This window comes from Lepisma saccharinum, chromosome 1 (genome assembly GCF_977018435.1).
Source record: "Lepisma saccharinum chromosome 1, izLepSacc3.1, whole genome shotgun sequence".
Lineage (NCBI taxonomy): Eukaryota > Metazoa > Arthropoda > Insecta > Zygentoma > Lepismatidae > Lepisma > Lepisma saccharinum.
In genome coordinates, this window is record NC_139229.1 from 27689874 (window position 1) to 27714730 (window position 24857).

The 24857-nt window shown below is 38.2% G+C and overlaps 1 protein-coding gene across 1 annotated transcript in view; it reads right to left on the reverse strand.

The window, feature by feature from the left end:
• Positions 1 to 422: 422 nt before the first annotated feature.
• LOC145988485 (leukocyte surface antigen CD53-like) overlaps positions 423 to 24857 on the reverse strand; it is a 35726-nt gene continuing 11291 nt past the window's right edge. Inside the window, exons 4-5 of the mRNA XM_083123380.1 lie at positions 17452 to 17661; positions 423 to 1930 (exon numbers count right to left, since the gene is read on the reverse strand). Coding sequence (XP_082979506.1) covers positions 1781 to 1930; positions 17452 to 17661 — 360 coding nt within the window. The 3' untranslated portion in view covers positions 423 to 1780. The remainder of the gene's footprint in view (positions 1931 to 17451; positions 17662 to 24857) is intronic.

Here is a 24857-nt window from a genome sequence, read left to right on the forward strand (position 1 = left end):
AATCTAACATACACAAAATCTTGTCAGATATACGCCTTCTCTGGAATGAAGCCCTGTGCATGGACGCTCGGAAGGGGGCTCACGCCCACTCCCCCTGAAAAATGAATGTTACCATAAAATTCAATGTTACACGCATTTCAGTCACAGTAATTTATGTGAATTATTGGAAGGAATTTTCAGACAGATAATAACTTCAAACTCAAGGAGTTTTTTTTAGGAGGCAGGTGTTTTATATGCATTGTTTTCATCCCTTGGAAAAAAATACCTTGCTTGCCCCTCTCTGGAAAAAATCCTGCGGACGTCCATGGCCCTGGATATGCATTCTTGCAGGTTAACGAGGATCTGGCACATGCATTCATTATGACATATGTAAACCAGTGTAAACATAGTTAAAAGGGAAAACAATAATTTGACTAAAAAGAATAAAACTTTATATATTTTCGTGTATATAACAGTAAATAAGATTACGTTGAAGACACGCATCTGAAGCATATTATTAAAGTCAGAAATTATGAAATTACATTCATCATATTCTGAAAATATAGTATAAACTCTGCAACCCTTTCTAAGCTATTGTTATACATCTCGAAATACTGTTGGAACCAAGGACGTCTTATACATTTTCGCTTACGAACTTCAACTTTTCTTAATTCATTTATTACGAAATGCACCAATTACATTAATTTTAAACTGTCAACATGGGGTACGCTTCATGCAATTGCACGAACGACATTGGATACGTTCTGCAAATGATATTCATGTAATTTTTTATATCGTTTTTCAATGTGGCGTGCCCAAGGGAAATTGGTGGGGGATCATAACACCCCCTTTGGCCCAGTATTCCTAAAAAGAAGAACGTCAAATGCTGGAAAAATGACTACATACTGCCCAAAAAAAAAAGTGTACGTAACCCCTTCCTCCCAAAATAAAATCCTGGGCATACCACTGCTTGTAGAGAATCGCAGACTTCAAACCAGGGTTATTAAAGGTCCAGGAATTTTAAATAAATTCAATTCCGGTCCAGGGGAGAAAATCAGCAAGAATAAATTGGTTCTGAACTGTAAACAACTTTTTATCTGTAAAGTATTTCAATTCGGTCCACGAACTTTTTTCCCGCAACTTGGACCGAATTTAAATTGTGGGAGAAAAATGGTTCCGGTCCTGTTGCGGAACCCAATAGAACCCATTAGAATACGTATATAGTTCCTGGACCGTTAACAACCCTACTTCAAACCTGGTTACGAGCTTAGTGATATCACATTATACGCATACCAATTTATACGTTTCTAGCATTGGGATACCAATGAATCCGGCAAATATGGAAACAATCATCATCAAGTCAGGCACCAGGAATATATGACGTCATTGGTCATGAACCAAAATCAACATAGGTTCACACAATTGGAGCAACTTTCCACTTCAACCAGCATGTATATAGATACTTTATAATTTTTTTCCTAGTCATTCTAGGATTCAAAATAATTTTCTTCCTTTCTTTAATACATCATCCTTTCTTCTTTAATTAACCCAACGAATAAAATACATGCAAAGATATCCTAACAGCAACGTCACACACTGAAAACATTTCTCCACCGCCGCCAAGAAAACGTCAAACCAATTGTAGGAAACTCGTGAATGTCACACAGTGACACACTCCTGGTTACAATCATGTAGATTCACACGTTGGAAAATAATTATTCCACACAGTGCTCACACGTGCACGCAAGCGTAATAAATGCCGATTCGGCTCTGGAACACAGTCTCTTAACGTTTTCTTCCTCTACATGTATTGCACAAACTCCACTGGTTCGACCTTCGTAACGCTTCTCTGGAAAGCTATCGTCCTCCCAGTGTTGTTGTTCTTGCAGTCCTCCAGTTGCTTGGCTATGATTTGGTGCGCTCGTCCGCAGGCTATGAGGACCCCAATTAGCTGAAAATAATGCACAAATATCTCAAATCAACATTTATGTTTAAAAACTCAGCACAAAAGAGAATTCTGCTACATTTTATCATACACTATGTTGCAAATAATGACCGGTCACGCCCTGAAATGTAAAGAATACATCACCAATGCACGTTATGAACCACTAGAATGACTGATGAAAGAGTGAGCGCGGTGTAGACGTGTATACCGCTGCTACACTCTGTAAAGAAGAAAATTGCGACCCTTGCTCGGATATGGTTTTCACGAGATTCATTAACCAACACCCCCAGTTCTTTTCTATTTTCATTTTTTTTTTTTTTTTATGTTTCAATGCAAGAGGCTCCCTCTGGTGCTACTCTGTTGCATGGAGGCCAATGAGTGCTTCGTGCGATGCGAACTTCCCACCTGCACAATGCACCTCAAAAGCAACAAAGTACCACCAGAGGGAGCCTCTTGCATTGAAACATAAAACAATAAATGAAAATAGAAAAGAAGTGGGGTGTTGGATAAATGTCATCGTTTTTGCAAAACCACCTCCCGTTTCTTCTGCGATGATAGGAGTGAGTGAGAGAGCCATCACATGACGAGAGGTTTTCCATCGGACGAACACGACCGACGATGCCTCCTGCCTCTCGCACTCCCTCATATCCGCTCCCTTGCAACGCTTCATTCGAGAATGCTCCTTCACAAATACGGCTGGTGGACAATTCCTGCTTTTCTTATTGTTTTAATTCACTTCATAATCTTGTGAAAACCATATCCGAGCAAGTGTCGCTATTTTTTCTTTACAGAGTGTAGCAGCCAAAATGAACGGACGACGCCAGCTGAGTGACGCTGAATGACAACGCGCCCATCCATAAAACATGGGAGTGAATGAACTCGACTGGTCACCTCCTGTGGGATGAGTTAGAGAACCGGTTGCGATCTAGGCCAAACCGACCAAACAACACCATCGAGCTGTTCGCCATTTTGCAGGAGGAATGGAAGCGATTACCGGCTGAAACATTTACTGGTGTAAAGTCTTCCTTGAAGATTAGAGGCTGTGATAAAGGGCGAATGGCAGACTTACCCTGTACTGACACCACACCAGCTCCAGGTAAGCACCGGGTTTTCGGTCCTTTTTGGCTCTGTAGTGCATCTCGTGTCAACTTTTCTTGAAACCTAACGTTAAAACCACATTCACAGAGACTATAGTTGTAACAATTTATTTTGCATTGTTACAATTGTAATTTCTACATATTTCTGATTTTGCAATAAAGATCTGTGAATTGGCCAAAGCAACGCAAGGTTTGATTGACTCAAATTAGTAGAATATAATAGGATTATCTCCAATCAACTTTTCTGTTTAATAACTGCACATTTTTCTTCTACGAGCACATTTCACGATATCTCATGTATACTTCTCATCAAACCTTTACTTAAAATCAGGATCACAGAGATCATAGTTGTAACAATTAACCTTACATTGTTAAAATTAAAATTTCTATATGTATTTCAAAAAGGTATACCAAAAAGACACCAACTATCCGATGAATTTGAAACAAAACAAAGCCTCGTCAAAGAGATTATCATGTATGCTATTTAATGTAGCATTGCTGACCCCCGTGGCGGATTGGTTAGCACAGCGCGCAACACAGAGACCTGGAAATGTGTCAATTGACACACATATGTTGACTCCAATAACACATTAACGTGCATAACCTGCAAATGATACACTTTTGGTTGTCGAAATACAGACAGAAATGCATAAAAGGGTACTTTCATTCAGGCCCGTAACCAGGGGAGGGGCCATAGGGGCCTTGCCCCCCTCTAACTATGATCTTTTTTAAAAATGTGACCCATAAAAACTTACGAAAATAACATGGACAATTTTTTGAAATTTTTCAAGAATTTCTATTTCATTCTTGCATATATGAACGAGCTTGTGAAGAGAGGCAGGCTCCAGAAGTCCTCAGTGTGCAATACTTTCTCATTTTAGTTTTGTAAAGCTACCGAACGTCCGATTTTGTTGGGACAGTCCATTCCTTTTTATCCCGACTTGTTTAGAACTGCAATTGTGATGCGAAAATATATTTTTTTTATATTAACTCACATTTAGACATGTTCTTTATTTTAATAATCATTGCTGACACGTATCATTTAGCTTATAAATATAATATTTCTTAAAACATGAAATTATAATGGCTCTTCAGTGGTCCTGGTCTAAGAAAAGACAGGAATTTTGAAAGCATTGTTACTCTGCAGAACGCAGTACTATTTGAATACTCCTGAGAATTGAATGTAATCAATAAGCACCAAGCTATATACTGTGTTGCTGATTTTTGGGTCGGGGGTGTGGGGTGGAGTTTATCGGTGAGTTGAGTCTCTCCCATTACTTTGTGCCGTAATATTGCAAATCTACTATTCAGCCTTCAGCTCTAGCTGCAATACTACCATATAATTGGTGGTCACATTAAATACAGTACTCGGCCGACCACCGTGGCAGAGTGGTTATCACAGCACGCTAGGACTCCAGAGGTCGCGGGTTCGAATCCGGCTCTTGTGTGTGTGTCCCTTCATCATGTCATCATAAAAACCCTCATCGTCGCGATTATCCAAAAGTGGAAGAAAGGCGACGTAAAATAATCTTTTTAAATCAATTCAACAGCATTATGGATCTTCTCTTTGTGTTCGGATCTGGTCCCCTCATAAAACAAATCCTGGGTACGAGCCTGCTTTCATTACATTCTGGTCCGTGTCATGCACTGAAATGCATCAGACACGATCTTCCCAAAGGTAACACCAGATAAGGTCATGATTACAAAATGACACATTTAACTGTGTCAATTGATGCATTAAAAAGTGCATCATGCTTGGTTTGATGCATTTAGAGTTCTGTCTGTACGACTCAGAATTCCCGGGTTCGAATCCCGGCCTGGGCATTTCATCATATGGTCACTAATTCTCATCGTCGCTATTAGTCCAAAGTGGAAGAAAAGCGACGCTAAATATAAAAAATCAAATCAAATCTACAAAACTCAACACTGAAATATCCGATCATCAAATCTAATGTTACATTGAAAAAGGCTGTTAGAGAGTCACGTGTAGAAAATAAAGGAACCATAATAAATAAATGTGATCCAAAATTTAGCGCATGCGGATGACGTAGGAATAGTACCCAGAACACCAGGGGCATTGCGTGAGGCAGGTACTGCAGAACCAAGAATAGGTCGAATAGTAAATACATGGGAATATTTAAAGGGCCCTCTGATGGTAATCACTAATCACTTAGTTAATGCATTGTTTTTTAACTAAGGGAATTTAAATATCTTACACACGCTTGCATTTCGTTCATTAACATGAAATGTTATTAGTTTTATTCTCACCTATAAAATGGTGACCTTACAGCGAACCACCAGGAAAAAATAAACTGTGTGTGTTTGTATGTATATGTACATATATACGAGGGGGCATCAAAAAGTTTTGCCTGTTAAGGTATAATTTGTTTAATAATGGAAAGATTGAAACAACGAACATACAAATATTTTGCATGTAGTGTCCTCTACTCAGAGTTACCCTTACACATAGTTCCCACCACGTTCGATGCATTTGAGCCAGTGTTTTACCCAAGCCTCAAAAAAAGTTTAGAAAAATGCCACAGAACACTCTCTTCCCCTTTCCCTTCCCCACCGTTCAGAGCTGTTTTCACCTCCTGTAGGTTCTCGAATTTCATGTCACGAAGCACAAACTTTATGATATCCCAAACTCTCAATCATTGTCTGTGCCAGTGGCGAAGATATAGTAAGGTGCGTTGCAAAATGATAAGAACGAATCAAAAAGTAAGTGTGACACGTTTACTAAGTTACAGGTACAGGCACAAGCACATTACAATGCTCACCTAATGTACAGAAAGAGAAAACGTGTTGACCAGAAGTCATGTGCAGGCAAGGAGAAGGTACAAAGGAACGAACCTTAAAAGTGACCATGCTTACTGTTGCAAAATGATAAGAACGGCATCCCAGGACATGCTTTAATAGCCAATACACGAACCATGGCAGTACACTATTTTGAAGACCCGATCACACATGCTGTCCACCAGCGTTTTCAATAGATTAGCATCAAGGGCATCCCATGCAGCAACGATAGCATTCCTCAGGTCATGAACGTTGTTGTACTGGGTTCCATTGGCGTACACTGAACGGCACAGAAGACCCCACATGTTTTCCATGGGGTTAATGTCAGTGGAAATCGCAGGCCAATCAATGACGTGCACATTCCTGTCCAGAAACCAGAAGATAGTGGACTCAGCAGTGTGTATAGTGGCGTTGTCTTGCTGAAAACGCCACTGATCGCCACCAATGCCATTGGCAAATGGCAATAGATTGTCCGTTAGGACGTTTTGGTATCCGAGCGCGTTCATACGGCCTGTGGGAAAGGCGAGATTCGTTTTCCCATGATAAACAAACCCACCCCACACCATTACAGACTGTCCTCCTTGTTGTCTCTTGGAGAAGATCTTTTCCTCTTTGCGGAGATCATGCCAATAGTATCTCCAGCCATCGGGACCATCCAAATTGAATTTCTTTTCATCACTGAAAATTACCCGCCGCCATTCCTCCTTCCACGCCATGTGCATCTTGGCCCAGGACACGCGACGTTCCTTATGTTGTGCTGTGAGTCGTGGCTGTCGTTTGGTCTTGCGATATCGGAGACGATTGCTGCGTTTCACAGCCCGTGATAGCGTTGATTGATGCACATGAATATTAGGATCACGAGCCAACTGTCTGAGGGATGTTTCACCAGCAGCCAGCTTCCTCAGGACGTCACGTTCCTGTCGGGGCGTCAATTTCCGTGGCCTTCCCGGTGCTTTCTTCATTCCATACCTGTCTCCAAGTTTTAGGAAGTTGTTCACCACACAGGCGCTGCGACAAATTCGGTGTGCAATCTCATTCGAAGACACTCCCTCTTCCTTATATGCCAATATCTGCCCCTTTTCACGTTCCGACAATCCTGCTCTACGGCCTATTCTGCACCTTCATGAATGCTGTCGTACTCCTCAACAGGGCATGAATACCTCGCGATCTGCACGCTAGCTGCCACAGCGCCCTCTGTAGACACTGGCAACGACATCTACTGGGGTAACCTCACTCCGATCTTATCATTTTGCAACGCTTTTTTGACTTCGACCTTGCCTGCTGTTACACATACACGTCTCCCTGAACAGTACCACGTTCCTCATAACATGCTTTCCTCTCTCTGTCAGTTTGCATCACTTTCGTTTCCTGTTTCCTTTTCGTTCCCACGATATGTTCAAATTCCATACCGTTCTTATCATTTTGCAACGCACCTTACAAGCAATGCAAGCACTGCTGGCACCATTAAAATATTATTTAATGTACTTGTACTTAACGTTGAGTGCATAATTTATTTTCTATTGCACTCGATTTCGCGAAATTTTACGGCCGCAAACTCTCTCAGCAGCCCGTTGTCAAGCAGCAACCTCTCTGCTTGCAGCCACTGCGCAGGAAACCAAACCTTCAGAAGTATCATATGGCGAAGGATAGATGATGGTGAAGGTATGATCCCTAAGCGACTAATAAAAGCTCTGCTTTTCGGAGCTTTTCGGCTTCTCGAAAACACCCGAGCCAAGCAGAAAGCAGACACTAATATCAGAAAGCATAAGTGTTAACACGATCTCGAAGATGGATATTTGCTTTATTATAAACACAGAATTATTGAAATAAATTATTATAACTGTTCCAAATTCCATGTAGGTAAACTTTAAAGCATTACTTTGAGTTTCAAGATTTGTAAAACGTGTCAATAATGTCGACGTTCAGGGGTTAAGACAAACATGGTGTTCCCGGCACTGGGGAGCGCTGGAATCTGCAGAACAGCTGGCTGTTGTCCGCTTCACACTTCTCGTCTCAAATTACAACGCAAGCCAGTGTTGACAACTACCACATAATTTACACTATATTTATCGTAAGTTTTCATACAAACAATAAACTGATGTTTTTTCGATAAAACGTATGTAAAAAAGAAAGCAATGAAACTCTTCTGAGACCTGCAAATAGCAAAAACGTTAAGTCATAAATACTATCCAACTCGAAATATTATTTATATTAATATAATACATTATTAAAAAGAAGAACCAGCGCATTTTCTTCCTATTGCAATGACCTATTATTCGAAAGCTTAATTAATTTTAAGCTTCAAGTCAGTTCTTTTACTCTCCCGTGAACATTAATTTCTACAACGAGGTTGACCACTTTTCTGTTAGCTTCGGAGCTTTTCGGAATATTTTCCATTTGTGTGGGAAGAACGAGTGGTTGAAGTGAGTCTTCTCTTTTGTTTCGTGTGTTGTGAATGTACAAAAACAAACGTGGATATTTAAAATTGCGTACGGGAAGCTGTAAGTAATAGCAAGTATGTTATTATCAATAACGTGACAAGAATTTTGAACTTAGCAGTATGGTCGTTGAGAGAGGAGTTCATGGATATATTATTATTATTTAAAATGTCATTTCTTTCCTAGAAAAACTGGGGCAATGGGCTGTATAATTTATATACCCCCCTCCCCACCACCACCACCATTTTTCGGAGTACTGCATTGCTTTCCTCTTAAGACCACGCTTCGCTACTGGCCTGTGCTGACCCATAGAACATGGGCACTACATCAGAAATTTCCTGGATGGATGGTGATGCGTCTATCCTCTCGAATGAGCTCATCATCCCTGTGGCGGTTGTCGTTGGTCAACAACATTGAAGGCCTTCACCTCCTTGTCATGTCCACACTTTCGGTTTCTCTCACTTTGAACTTAACTACTGAAGTCTGTGCTGGGTCTGTGCTTCGTGGCATGAGATTCGAGAACCCACAGGAGGTTAAAACCGCTCTGAACGGTGGGGAAGGGATTTCTGTGGAATTTTTGCAAATTGGTTTTGAGGGCTGGATAAAAATCTGGCACAAATGCATTGAATGTGATGGCAACTGTGTGGAAGGGTAACTCTGAGTAGAGGACACTACAGGCAAACTATATGCATGTTCATTGTTTCAATCTTTCCATCATTAAACAAATTATATCTCAACAGGCAAAACTTTTTGATGCCCCCTCGTATGTGTGGTGAAAGTGACATCTTCAGTTGGTGTACAGTGACACGCACTGTCTGTGCGTAAGACATTGTAGCATTTGTTGTTTGTTGTGTGTGTGTGGGGGGGGGAGGATATTACGTAGTTGCCGCTTGTAAAAATACACGTTGTCGCAATCATTTGATATTGTGTTTTTCTTTCCCTCCTCCTGGTGGAGTAATGTGTCTCTCGTATGCCACATGACATGATTCGTTCATTCCTCGCGTGTAACTGCGGTATGCAACCGTGCTCAACTTTTCGGATTTTGTGTTCGGTGCTCATGTTTTGATGTTTGAGGTCGGGATGTGTTGTCTTTAACGCATTTCTCATTGTCACGGTCCTTCTTGCTGCGTTACATACCTTTTCCATGCATTGTTCTTGCTGGAAATCCCCAATTCCTTTGAGGACTCCATTACGCATGCGTGCAGTGAACTTTTCATAGTGACTTCCGGACTGAGCACATACGATTCCTTTATGATTCCCTTGGAACCGCCTCTCTATATGTGATAGTATTCGTCCCAGTTAGGTGTGACAATCACTTTGTCACCTTTTGCGAGGCTCCTATCTCGGAAACGAAGCCTCAGTCGTAAAAATGGAACTTAGATTTTTTGCTTGTTTTCGTGTGAGGAATCACCTCCCAAGCGTTGTAAACGACCTTTAGAAACACCCTGTATATATATATATATATATATATATATATATATATATATATATATATATATACACACACACACACACACACAGGGTGTCATTTTAATGGCGACCACGGAAACGTACAGAGGACATCAAAACAAACAAGATTTCTCAGTAACATTTTTCTCGTTGGTGCATCATTTCGGCGTTACAGTCGTTCAAAAAAGCTCGTTTTGCCGCCTCAATGCTGGCAACCACACACAACATTTGATTGCATTTGTGACGTCATATCCCGTCGTGAAGCTATGCGTTCCAGGTTTGCCAGGAACACTCATAGTGTCAAGTGCCCAAATTTCGGATACTTAATTTCAAATTAGATTTTCAGTACCTAAATGTAAACAAAATAAGCCATAAATGTGTTGATAAACATTGAACATATATTTATTAATGTTTCTGAAAGTTATATTAACATTTATAAGAAATACTTGGTATATTTTTTGAAACAAAGAATTGTATGCATATTTTTAGTCTGACAAAAAGGTTGCCTAATGTCGGATAGGGTATTTCCTAATTTCGGATAGGGTTACTGATATATATTATAAAATACATTATTGTATGTGGTGAACTAGCAGTTATGGCCAATGTATATAGTCTGTGCATAGCAACGATTATACATCTTGTTTTTGTGTCTTATGGATGATTTAAGTTTTATTCATGTAATCCACCTTGTTACAAGTTTGAATATATAATAATTATGAAGTTCCAATCTTGAGATGTTTATTTCTGATTATGTCATTCATATTAGGACATAACAAAATGGCGACGAGGATTAAAGAAGATAAATAATTACTACTGTAAGTAGAATAATAGTAATTAAGTCCAAGTGAGCCAGTATGGAAAAACACATAAGTTTTATACCTGCATTTGAGGCTTATGACCCAAGCCAGGATATAAATTCGTATATTAAAAGATTCAAGGCTTTTATTGAGGCTAACGATATACAAGAAAGGAAACGAGTGTTTACTCTTATTTCTGTAATCGGTAGTTTACCATATCAAGAGCTGGAACACAGATTAAGTCCAAAGGATCCACAAGATTGCACCTTGGAGGAACTCTTTGCTACATTGCGAAAAATATATGCACCACAGGTTAATAAATGGATTCAACGATTCGCTTTTATGCAAATAAAGCAAGAGCAAGGTGAGACAGCTACATCGTACATAAATCGTTTAAAAGTTGCTGCAATAACTTGTGAGTTTACAACAGATGAATTAGACACTCGTCTTAGAGAAAAACTCGTGTTCGGACTACCCGATAGTATACTAAAAGATAGATTACTGTCAGACATGCCAAGCACATTCGAAAAGGTTTGTGATTTAGTACTGCAACATGAGATAATACGCACAAATAAAAATAAAGTCAATCAAAATGCATTTTTGGTAGGTGAAAATAAACAAATACAAGGCTCACGTAGATTCGGTACAAACAATTCGTTTGCTAAAGCTCATTTTTCAAAGAATCAACAAGATACAAGAGAATCAAGATTCGGAACAAATAATGCATCCAAAGGCATGCCACAATCTAAATCACATACTGCATTTAGCCAAAAATTTGTATCACGGCAAAATCAGGCAAATGATATAAAATGTAAGCGCTGTGCAAGGTTAGGTTGTACATTCAAAGAGAACTGTCCTGCATTCAATGCTATTTGCAGTTTCTGTAAGAAGAAAGGACATTTCTTGGCTGCATGTTTCGAAAGAAATAAACAATGGAAGGAACTTGCAGTCAATTTATCTAGTATTTATAAAGGAAATTGTGAAATGAGAAACAGTAATTTGGATACCAAAGGTAATGGTTATGGAGAACGCAATTATCAACTTAGCTTATTCTCTGTGCAAGAAGATAGTGCATATACTTTTTTAACCACAAACACGCAACAAATGTGCAATAAGAAAGCAAACGAATCTATTTCTAATTTGCAACACGCATCTGATCAGATTTCATTAATAAATGAACGTTTACCTTTGTACATTAATATTATAATACAAGACCAATCGTTAGAAGCTATTGTTGATTCTGGTAGTTTTGCTAATTTCATTTCCAAAGACTTGTTAACTAATATTATTGGCAACTTTACACTGAGTCCGTTATTAAATTCATATACGTCGATATCAGGTGAAAGATTGTGTTTATTAGGCCAATTAAACTTAAAACTTTACTATCATGGCAAAATGTACATGATGTCTTTTGTTGTTGGCGATAATATCAATACAAATATATTAATTGGTAGAGTTGGAATGACCATATTATTTGGTGATTGGCGCAGCAAACTTCTAATGAGTTTCCTGAAACTGATTATGTTCAAAAGGAAGATTCTACACATGCATGCTTAGGTCTAGAATCAAAAGATTCTCTACCAGATGCTTGTTCGAAAAATCAGCGTTCAAGCATAATGGATACTCCAAAGGTACATCAGCAAAGGATTGATGATATAGGTGAATGTTCACGAACATCAAATGTGCAAGGGCAAAATAGCAAAGCCATGATTATGAACAAACGTAAAGCCGACGTACATAATTCAAGTAATATAAAACAAATGAGCATTGAAGACTGTCGTTCACAATTACTGACATCTTTTGCAGAATTGTTTAATGAGGATATTAGTACACCCATTAAAGATTTCAAGGTATCAATACCTTTACAGAAGAATGCTAGGCCGGTGTTCAGGAAAGCGTACAGAATAGCGTATTTATTACGAGATCAAATAAAACAAGAAATAGATAATATGTGTAAGCAGAATATTATAGCTCCTATAGAACATTCAGAATGGGCTAGTCCTATTGTGCCAGTTAAGAAATCAAATAATTCTATACGTATCTGTGTAGACTACTCGAAGACGGTCAATTTTCAAACCGATGGTTTAGTGTATCCTCTACCAGATTTTCCTGATATTTTACAAAAAGTTAAAATAGGAAAGTACTACACCAGGCTTGATTTACGTTCAGCATTTTTACAAGTTAGTTTGCATCCAGACTCACAAAACATATTATGTTTAAATTATGATTCTCACTTGTACAGAATGCAACGTTTACCATTTGGTACAAATGTTTCGTCTCAGCTTTTCCAACAGGTAATTGATTTAATTTTAACAGGATTGGAAAGAGTTGCAGTTATCATTTCTGGAGATAGTCTACAAGAATGTTTCCTAAGAACAAAACAAGTTCTGGAACGCTTTAAAGATTATAATGTTAAAGTCAATTTAAGTAAATCTGAATTCCTAGTGCAAGAAGTGATTTACTTAGGAAGACGTTTTGCGGCAAATGGAATCACACCAACTGAAAAGCATGTGCGTGCTATTTTAGAAAGTCCAGAGCCAAAGGATAAGGTTCAACTACAAAGTTTTTTAGGGATGGTTGCATTTCAAAGCCGTTTTCTACACAACTTGTCATCTACAATACCACACCTATATCAACTTCTGAGGAAAGGCGAAAAATGGTTGTGGTCTAATCAATGTGTATCGGAATTTAAGGCTGTTAAAGATAAGATTGTTCAGACACCTGCTATAATTCCTTTCGATCCTTCAAAAGAAATAATCCTAGAAACGGATAGTTCTTGCTACGGTGTTGGAGGACGATTAGGGCACAAGATAAATGGCGAACATCGAACGGTGGCGTGTTTTTCAGCCACACTTTCACCTGCTCAGAGGAATTACTATCAGGGAGAAAGAGAGGCATTAGCCATTGTTTCGTCTGTGAAACATTTTTATTTATATCTGGCAGGTCAAAAATTTACAATATACACTGATTCAACGACTGCGAAATCATTGCTTGATTCGACACCAGTGCCAATGCAACACAATGCACGTTGGCAGAGATGGAAAATATTCATGGCATCTCTGAATTACGAAATAGTGTATTCTAAGAAGGTTCCAATAGCAGACGCTTTGTCAAGATTACCACTACCTGAAGAATTGCAATCAGATTTTGTTTTAACAGCGTATGCAGATCTAGAACAAAAGTTACAACCGTTACGCATATCTGAGATCAAGGAGCATACAAAAAGCGATGAATTGTTGTCTAAAATAACAATTTACGTTAAGAATGGTTGGCCAAGAGGAATTGATCCACATATGAATGAGGAAGCAATAGCATTATGGAAGAAACGTCTGGAACTGTCAACAGAAGATGGATTGTTGATGTGGGGAAATAGAATTGTATTGCCAGAGACACTGCGATGCAAGTTTCTGACTCAAATTCATGGCCTTCACAGTGGCGTAGTGAGATTAAAACAGATTTGCAGAGATTTAGTTTGGTGGCCTAAAATGACTTCTGACATTGAAAGTTTTGTTGCAAAATGTGATGTTTGTCAGACGAATGCAAGAGCTCCAGCAAAACGACAATTTACATCATGGACACCGACATCACGACCCATGGAACGTGTACATGTCGATCATTTCTATTTCAAAGGTTATTTATTCCTGTTGTGTGTTGATGCTCACACGAAATTTTTGAATGTTTGGCAATGTTCTAATTTAACGGCTCAGGAAGCAATTAGACATTTAAAAAGCCAATTTTACATACTTGGTTCTCCAAAAGAGTTAGTCTCAGATAATGGACAACCCTTTGCAAGTGAACAATTTAAGATGTTCTGCCAAAGGTTGGGCATTGAACTAAAGCATTCCTGCCCATATAAACCTTCGGGAAACGGGTTGGCTGAGAGAACAGTCAATACCTTGAAAAGGTATCTAACCCTCATAGGAGATTTTCCAAAAGGGGATGTTAGAAAATTAAATACTGAAGTAGAATCACTAGTGCGTACAGTAACACACTGGCATAACAACACTCCATTGCCATCAACTGGAACATCTCCAAGTTCATTAATGTTTTCTTACAACACTGCAAGTAATATAATCATTAAAGATGACACTAAAAATGTTCATTATGAATGTGAGAAATTTTCAATTGGAAGTAAAGTATATTATTACTGCCCTGAAAGAAAGATATATCGGAAAGGAGAGATTATTGAAAGATGCAGTTTTGCTGTGTATAAAGTAAGAGATGTAGAAAGTGGCAGATACAGAAATGTACATTATTCATTTTTAAAGATTCTTTATGAAACAGGAGGAGTTTCAAATCAGTCAGAAATACCCAAGGAATATGACGATAGTGCATATCATGCATATTTATATCCTCCGATTAAAAATAAAATGCATCGGCAGGAACTAAGCGACAGTGAAGAACACAATGCTCACAGTTCGTCTCCGAAGCAAGAAAGTAGATCATATTCGAAAGAAGCGAGCAGACTTGGTCCAGGAACAAGTTTGTCTTCGAAGGGAGCAAGTGATTTTGTAAGAAGGAAATCTCAAAGAGTAAAAAGGACAAGAGTGTTTTACCCCTCATAAGTTTGTTTTCTCTAGAAGGGGAGAAGATTGATATATATTATAAAATACATTATTGTATGTGGTGAACTAGCAGTTATGGCCAATGTATATAGTCTGTGCATAGCAACGATTATACATCTTGTTTTTGTGTCTTATGGATGATTTAAGTTTTATTCATGTAATCCACCTTGTTACAAGTTTGAATATATTTAATTATGAAGTTCCAATCTTGAGATGTTTATTTCTGATTATGTCATTCATATTAGGACATAACAGTTACTAATGAGTATTTGGAAAGGATTCACAATTTCGGATAGTCGAAATTAGGAAACCCAGTCGCATATTCAATATGGCGATTCTGTGCGTTCCCCCTCTGAAATAATGTGACTGAAACTACGTAATAATGTTTGCTGAATCTCTCAAGATTATATAAAATTTAGACAGAAGTGAGTAAATACTAACCTTCCAGTTGTAGGCCTTAAGTTTGGATGGTGAAATATTATATCAAAACTCCGGAAAAGTCAGAAATATCAGCCACACACTAAAGAAACATTGCTCAAGGTCACGCACAAGGGTGAAACTTTGGGACGAAGTAGCGTGTTAGTTGGCACTATCTGCACTTCGGCGCTGCTGTTCTAAGGTGGAAATTTCTTGGTATCCGAAATTAGGAACCTATCCGAAATTAGGAACCTATCCGAAATATGGGCACTTGGCCCATTCTGTGAAAAATGACATAGCTACAATCAGCCACATTATGTACCGTAAAAGAAAACGAGAAAACACGTTCTTTAACCTAACAGTAAGTAAACAAACTATATGAAAAATGATAGGAAGACAATAGAATTCAAGTGGAAGTGGTCATATCGAATTTTGTCTCAGCTTGCATGTCAAATATTTGGAAATCTAGTTACCAAGTTGGGATCTACAATTTAGTCTATCCATTTCGTCCTTTTGATACTAGTTGTCTGTGACACACTGAACAGATGACAAAATAGAAATGAGAGAACTCAAAATTCCAAAGGTAAACAACACACAATATATTGTATATTCAGGGCATTATGAGGCAAGTGACAAAAATGGTTGAAAATACAGGGATATAAGTAGTAGTAATACAAGCTCTCCGACGAATGTATTACATGTGTATCCGGTGCATAGATAAACAGTTAGCAACTGTGAATAGGGCAGTATATTCCCTACTGATTCATCATTAGATTGTTACTGTGGCTGTACGTGTTTTACCCGTAATTTAACAACGTGAACCTCGGATACTTCCGTTATCAGCACAAAAGTACCACAAGTCATCTGGATACAAACCTGTAGATATCAACCTTGCAACGAGATTTGCAAATATTTGACATGTAGCTGGGCGTAAACAGCCACATTTAAGCTGTAAGCCCAATAAAATGTATTGTTGTTGATATTTGACAAGTAAGCTCAGACAAAATCCAATATTGACACTACATTTTGAATACGTTTTTACCATTTCTCATATCGTTGGTTCACTTTCCCCGTCCCCTGAGATGACTGCTGATCTTCTGGCTGGTAGGCTATGATGTTCGGTCTACTGGACGCGTTTCTCGCTTCGTTTTACACCTAATCATATGGTTGGTAGTTTGTAAATTTTTACAAAATTTGTGTGTTCCTTGCAACCCTGTGCGCTGTTTCGCCGCAGGAAGAGACGTCACAGATACGATCAAATGCTGTGTTGGGTTGCCAGCATCCAGGCGGCAAAACGGTCTTTTTTGAACGACTGTAGCTCCGAAACGACGCACCAACAAGAAAAATGTTACTGAGAAAAGTTGTTTGTTTCGATGTCCTGTATACGACTCTGTGGTCCGTGGGCGCCATTAAAATGACACCCTGTATATACGTATGTGTGTGTGTGTGTATATATATATATATATATATATATATATATGCATACATACATACATACACATACATACATACATACATACACAGTGTTGACGGCTGCTAGAAGTACCAAGGGGGTCGGTTGCCCCCAGGCACTTTGAGCTCCTAATGCTAACCCTTGTCTACCCAGAAAAAAATAACTGTCCTTAACCTGCAGTTTTGGCACCCAATCTGTATGTATACATAAAGTTTGGCCCTCACAAAAAATGTAGATGTCGCGGAGCCACAGTGGTCTACTGTCGACCTTCGCTCCGGGGGGTAAAGGCTGAAGGAAAGTGGTGCTGATCACATTACCTCCAAAATGGCCGAGAACGAAGAATGTGTGGGACTGTACCCTCACATGGCATGGTGCAAAGTGCACGGGGAAACAACCTTTCTAACACCTAACCTGATTTGAATATTCTGAATTATTTTCAAACCGGTTGTCGAGGCTGATCGACTTAGCGTATTAGTTCAACTCGCACGTTGCATTCCTGTTTTATTTTCACGTACCTCGAAACATGCACTGAAGATAGCTGCTCCACCCGCATTAACTGCCTTTTTCCCCAGTAGTGGCATGCAGCCTCGTGTGTAGCGACGAGTACGGGGACAGATGGTACCCAGAACAGGTTTCTCGCAGCAAGACTTTATGAAAAATGGAGTCTTCAAATTCAGAATAGGAATCTTCCAATCCTCAGGCCCCGTCATGCCGCAACACTTTAACTGGAAAGACAGGTAAACCCTCGTATATACCATTACAAAATAATAAAAATAAACCATTTATAGCCAAACTATTATTATTATTATTTAGGGATGTAAGGGGTAACCTTTTGAGGAGGCATCAGGTAACTGCAGTCTTGCGGGCCAACGATGCTCTGGCGTCTGAACTTACGGCTAGTATAATCCTCTGTCCTGTGTTTTGTCTATATGACTATATGTGTGATAAGTGTCCCTTTAGAGCCTCACCTTTTAACATGAGCAAAGTAATTTTAGTTCTCAAAAGCAAGTGTTGATTTTACTTAAGGTAATGTGACGGGACGCACCCAAAATGTTTATTTCAATCAACCTATCTGATAACAGCAAAATGTCAACTTAACTTCACTTCACATGTACATGGAGCGGCCCTCGTGGCGGAGTGGTTAGCACGTCGGGCTACGACGCCAGGGTTCCCGAGTTCGAATCCAGCCTGGACATGGATGTTTGTGAGTGTCCATTCATCAATTTCATCATATCATCACTCATCCCCATCTTCGTAAATTAGCCAAAAGTGGCACAAGAAGCGAAGTAAAATGAAGCAAATCAATCAATCAAACCATGTCCGTATATGGAGAAATAATGATTAATTGATTGACTGAGTTGGTGTTTTAAGTCCACTTTATGCACATAAGGAAAATCGGGACTGGACCTACAGTTTAAAGTTGGATCCGAAACACTGAGTGTGGTTCAACTTACAGTATAATTTAAGTTTTGTTATTTATTTTTATTAATAAACACTTTTAATTTATAACTAATAACATGTTCTCTCTCAACAAATTGGATGTAAATATTGGCTTGATGTACACTTCGCAACATCTTATTTGACCGCCTCGAAATAATTCTAAGTCCCGAAATCGTAAACTTAGCAACATTGCACTTCGGCTCCAGGTGAGAGTAGCCAACTTTGAGTAGGTCCTTCCACTAGACGAAAAATGCTGGGTGATAGGTTTTCAATTTAACACTTTCCATGAAGTTAGAAACTATAAACCGCTACTATAATACATAATCAAACAGAAATAATAAATTGGAAAAAGAGCCTTGAAGGAAATTTACGATTCTGCTTGCTCGACTTGAAATTTGGGGGGTTTGAAACACTGACTAGAGTATTTCTCCACCTGGAGGAAATTTCCATCACGTTTGTGCAGAAAGAAGCAAATTTGTGAGGAGTTTATGCGACATTTTATTTACAATACCTTGTATAATATCGAACAGTTCTCAAAAACATATATTTTACACGACTTGTCGAGAAAATGTGCTTGAAACACAGGAAGATGGGAGTCTTCATAAACGTCAACGTGTTTTTAAGGGTATAACGTCATTAAGTTAAGCTGTCGGTTAGGCGCTGCTATCATTATTTTTCATCAAGCGTGAAAGGTCGCGGGTTCAAATCCCACACTCTCCTCTTTCTTTTTTTGTTTGCTGAACAGATACCGTTGATATTAGAATATTTAAAAAATGAATCCGATGCACACTTGAGGGACGTCCCTTCTGCGCATATGTCCCCTTAGAAGTTGGAGATTTCCAGGATTTAAAGTTAAAACTTTTCTTTTTAGTTATTGTTCATATGTTGTGTTAACACACACATCATGATTAATTCACAAATCACATATATGTATTCAGGATGCAAAATGTAATGTTATTTAAGTTATGTATTGTTTGTTCTTCACTGACACCTAAAATATTGATTATTTGATTTCGATATACTAAAACAAACATATACAGTTATGTTAAGTAGTTATGTAGTGCAGTACTGTAAGGAAGGAGAGCGTTTAATGAGTTCAAATTGCTAAGATTGGTAATTTTATGTCCCTTCCTTCGTAATGACTGTTGTCAATCCCCTCACCACCATCTTACCATGTGTCTAAAAATAATAGTAAATCGCTAATTAACATAAGTAAATGGTTATTGCGACGGAGGCCGATTCGATAAGAAACTACTAATAAGTATTTATATAGTGAGTGACAAAAAAAAAATTCAAAACCTTATAATGATCGTTGATTCTTCACTGCTTTGTATCTAAAATGTTTGTCTTCTTTGAACAGAAAGTACGAGTATCAGATATAACAAAGTTTCCGCACTAACTTTGCAATATTCGAAACCACACTTACAGACTTAGCTCTATGTAAGTTGATTCTGCGCATTCCACGTTGATTCTGCGCACTCCTATCATCGAAATAACTTTCTCTTACTATTTCCTTTCCTCTCGTGAAATACAGAGACCAATGTTAACTTCTTAGCATGGTGGATAAACTTTGCACCAAACGATATACACCTGAAAAAAATTCTGCCTAGGTGGAGAATCGAACCTACGACCTTCCTCGTAAGAATCAAGCACGCTACCTCCTCTCCCGGTAGCTCATGTTAAAATTTGCTACCAGTTTGAAGAAACCAATTCACACATAATGTCTTATCTATAATTTCCTCATGGCAATTTTCATGAGGAAACGAATTCAGATAAAATCGAGAAAAGCTGAAAGGGAAAAATGATGAACATGTCTATTGGCGTTTTGTCATATTTTGTAAATTGCGTAAAAATTCCGTGTTTTGAACAAGCAATCGTTTAGTTACGAAGTATTTTGTTGTTTGTTTAAAGTAGGAACAGGAGAGCGAAAAGGAGTAATTTGAACTAGACCCCGTTTGACAAGAAACTTCAGCTTTTTTCCAAAGACTGTATGAAAAGAGAGAGGAACGTATGAAATATAAAATATGTGTGAAATTAAAACAATGGAAACCTTGAAAGATAATACTAACGAACTTCAAACTATGAAAAACATATTTTCGTGGTGGAAAACTCCAAGACATTTTCGAAATATGAACTTGATGTTTTTCTTTATTATGAAGTGGAGATATGGGACGATACGATCCCTCAGCAAGAAAATTTTAAGTAAGCTACCTCCAACTTTTTCAATGGTCATAATTACTAATTAGGGTCCGGAAGTTGATGAAAAATCAACTTTTTTTCTGACCCTTAAAAACAATGCTAAACGCCTGATATCATGTGCGTTTCCCTTCAGTTAGAGCCGGAAAATACTTTCTATTTTACATTTTTTTTTTTTTTTTTTCGGCCTTTTTTGGCTTTTAGCTTATTTGTCAGTATTTTTAACAGTTTTTGTTGCATTTTTACTTATTTTTTAGGTTTATTTTTCTCCTCCCCTGTTGTTTCGTGCATTTTAAATGCATTTACTAGTAAAACTTACATATTTCGATTTCTTGACATGGTCCTTTTAGCAAATTCACCATTATTCGAAAATACGGTCAATGGAAAAGCATAATATTATTCTTAACTGAAATGTTTGGCAATGGATTAAAATACTTGTGTGAAGATCTACTTTGAGGTTCTTTTTCTGGACACTATTATCGCTTTAATCTGTAGTTTTAAAGTAAAATTAGTCACAATATTAAATGCAATTACGCTCTGGTATACGCGAAGCAGAACTGTATTTTCGGATGCTGGCCGACTACAGTATCATAGAAGGCCCACTCTGAAAGGAGATGAATTGGTTGATTTGGTGTTTTAAGTCAACGTTATGCATAGTAAGGCTAATCGGGACTGGACCTACAGTTTAAAGTGGGATCCGAACCGAGTGTATAAAATAACGTGAACCGTGTGGTGTAGGGGGATCGTTTGCTTATGGAATGGAAGGTCATGGGTTCAAACTTACTTCTTTGCAAAATCTTTTTCGGGAAGTAAACGGCTTATGCTTACGACAATGCTTACCTACGTTTCTTGGATATTTCCGTTGATATTTATGCGATTTATGTCCAGCATTTCCGGATGCAGAAAGTTGACATGTAAGTTCTTAATATGTGTTAACTTACAACAGCTGAATGAAAGGAAAAGTATTTCCTAAAATCCTGCCAATCACTGAAAGATTAAAAACATTAGTATAAGCATTACTTGAGGCATGCACAGTGGCGACGATCATGGAGTGTGGAGGGGTAGATGATCCAGCACTATGCTAAACATTATCTACCAAGGGAAAGAAACTGTCCTTGCCCTCCCCCCTCCCCCCTCCCCCCACCTTGCCCCATCAGTTTTGAAACCCAATCGCCGCCATTGAGCATTCATCGCATAAATATTTACAGTAATATCATATAATATTATATTACGTTATTAGAACACTTCGTACTCGGTAAATAAAATGGAAAAAACAATAAGGAAAGGGTGGGATTTGAACCTACGATGTTTCGATCTTGACGAAAACAGAAAAAAAGAGAAAGTGCTGTCATCTAACCAACTACTCCAGGAGATTGCTAACAGAAAGCTCAGTAAAACACGTTAATCTCAGTTGAAGCTACATTGTGCCAGTTTCGAACCATTTTTCGCCAAGAACCAAGGAAAAGACACACTTTGCAGAATAGTTTGGTGTTGTGCAAGGTATCTTTACTAAATATTTCGCATAAAATCATCATAAATTTGCCTTCTTGCATTCAAATGTGACCGCAATTCTTTCCAGGTGGATGAGAACCTGTTCAGTGTTTCACAATGCACATACATTTTACTATTTTCAAATTCAGAACGAAGAATCTTGAGATATTTTCAACATTCGTATTTCTACTTCACATTTTTTTGTCTACTCATATATTTTATTACTGCTTTAGGGTATCTTTACTTTATGGAATGTGAAAGAATGAAAAAGAATTCACGAGCGTTTTCATTCAGGAAGAAGAAATGTTGCAAAGTTGGCTACTCTTAGTTCGCTCTGAAGCGCTATGCTGCCAAATTTACGAATTCCGGACTTTGAAATTTTTCAGGGCGGTCAAATAAGATGTTGCGAAGTGTACATTACCTAATTATATTAATCATAACAATAATATTTATATATATAACTTTGGCAGAGTTGGAATCCTATTTTTTAATAAAACTACTTGTGTGTGATATTAATGTAGATTTCTAAACCCTTTCAACCAATGTAGTGTTTTGTGTTTTTTGTGCGCGTGTGTTGTGTTCTGGCCATGTGTGTTTGTGATTGTCCTATTAAATCAAATTAGTGTGTGTTTGAAATTAAAATCGTTACCACAAGGATACTGCAAATTAATCAGAACAATAGTTCATAAGTTGTAGTTTTTCCCGTATAATTGTGTTATATATTGTAATTACAATTACAATTATTCCATGTTTTAATGTCAATAAAATAAGGTTTTGGTAATTGAATAAACTTTAGTTGCTGGTATTAGGCAATATAATCATGTAATTTTAAATACTAGCATTGAAAAACCACGTGGCATGCTGGTATGGCCAAAATATGAGTTTCGATTTGGTGGTACAGTGGGATCCATAAGTATTACCAAGCAAATTGTCCATCACCACGTTTATTCCCTTTGTATTATGCAATGAGAGCTTCAAGAACTGACACAAAACACCCTCTGAAACACTGTTTCAGAAACAGTATACGTAAAAATACAGTCCTTAAAAATACGCAGGATGAAGATAAAAACCAACGAAAATAGTCATGGGCAATTTCCTGAGCAATATTTATGGATCGCACTGTACGCCATAAACTATAATTTCGAAAACTAATGGCCTACAGGCATAAGTAAAAATAGCGATTTTTGAGGTACTATTGAGAACGGTACTTGTCTCAATAGAATCCAGCGATGGGAAAAGTTTTTCTTTCGTTATTCTCGGGATGTGAGCCCATTCCCAACGCTCCAATTCCTACATTTACAGCATGTGCCGAATAATAAATCATACGTCGTGACTAATGATGTTCGTGTTCGCTCATGTTGGTATGATTCACGGAAAACATGTGAAGTAAGGAATGGCACATGTGAATCAATATGCTTTTACGTGTTTAATACAACACGAACAGGGCTATCCACCGGGAGGAGTTGTCTTCGAGCAAGCACCATAACTATAGGAATAAGCGTAGGTAAAATGGCTGCCAATGCAACAAATCTTACGCAGATAGATAAGAATGCTAGTAAAAAATAGGACCGACATGGTACAGCATACGCTTTTTGTGCGTCAAAGTTCGAAATTTGGAGCTGTGTAAGGGGCGACCCTTTCCGAAAACACTTAAATGTGAACTTTCCTTCCACGTAGATTCTGTCTGGGGAATCTGTGCAACAAGGCCGCGCATAACGGAAGAGAAGGGGAGAAAGCGAGTGGACGGTGGAAAGCAGCGACCCCTGCTGCAAACGGCTCTCACGACACTAGTCGCGGCCATCTTTAATCCGAAGGAGGCCGGAGCCTTCAATTTGGCAACCCTGTAAACCGCGACATCAGCCGACCGATGTTACACGAAAAAAAAAACATTAAAGAATGAACGCCCAAAAGTTAAAAAGAAGTAATAATTTTATGTAGCCTATTCATCCCGTAATAACTTCATTCTCTCAAATTGTATTCGCTACTGTATTGAACGTTATTTTTCCTATCAAGTTCTTAAATATACATTACTCCCTCTGTCCCATAATTATTGTCCGGTACACCTTTGTTTGTTGTCTCATAATAATTGCCCGATATTCAAACTGTGACATTGGTGTATACAGAAGAAGAACATGAAACAAGGGAATGAGTCATACAACTTTATTACTCAAGGATCAGTACAAATTGTGCTTTCCATCTGCCTCTTCGTCTTGCCATTCCTGTACTACCATTTTGACATACCGGACTATAATTATGGGACAGAGGGAGTACATGCTTTGAGCAGCATACCAGCATTTCACGGAACATTCGTACGTTTCTCATGTGGTGAATCATCGAATATAACAAATATCCAATATTGACGTCATTAATAGATATTCTTAATTATCATGTGCAAAATAAATTAGCGACGTCGAAGAGCTATAACCATGACATAGAGGCTTAAAACAAATTGCACGCTGAGAAAAGTTGTGTGTCCATGAGGCACCACACGCTAAGTTTTTATACTTGTATTAAGTACAAGGGTTAAACTACAACACTCAAACAAGAATTCTGGAAACAATACAAACTCACACAAACCTCTAAGAGCATAAAACTGCCTAACCTAACAAAAACGGTAGAGCACAAAATCACTAATTCCTTCACTGTAACATATCTCCGCAAGCGAAAAACAACGGAAATGTAACACCTAATTTCTAAGCCAAGCAAAATTTTCCACTTCTCGCAGGGAGTACATTTTTTTTAGCGTTGTACATACATGGGCTAACACATCCACAACTACTTTGTACGTCTTAGT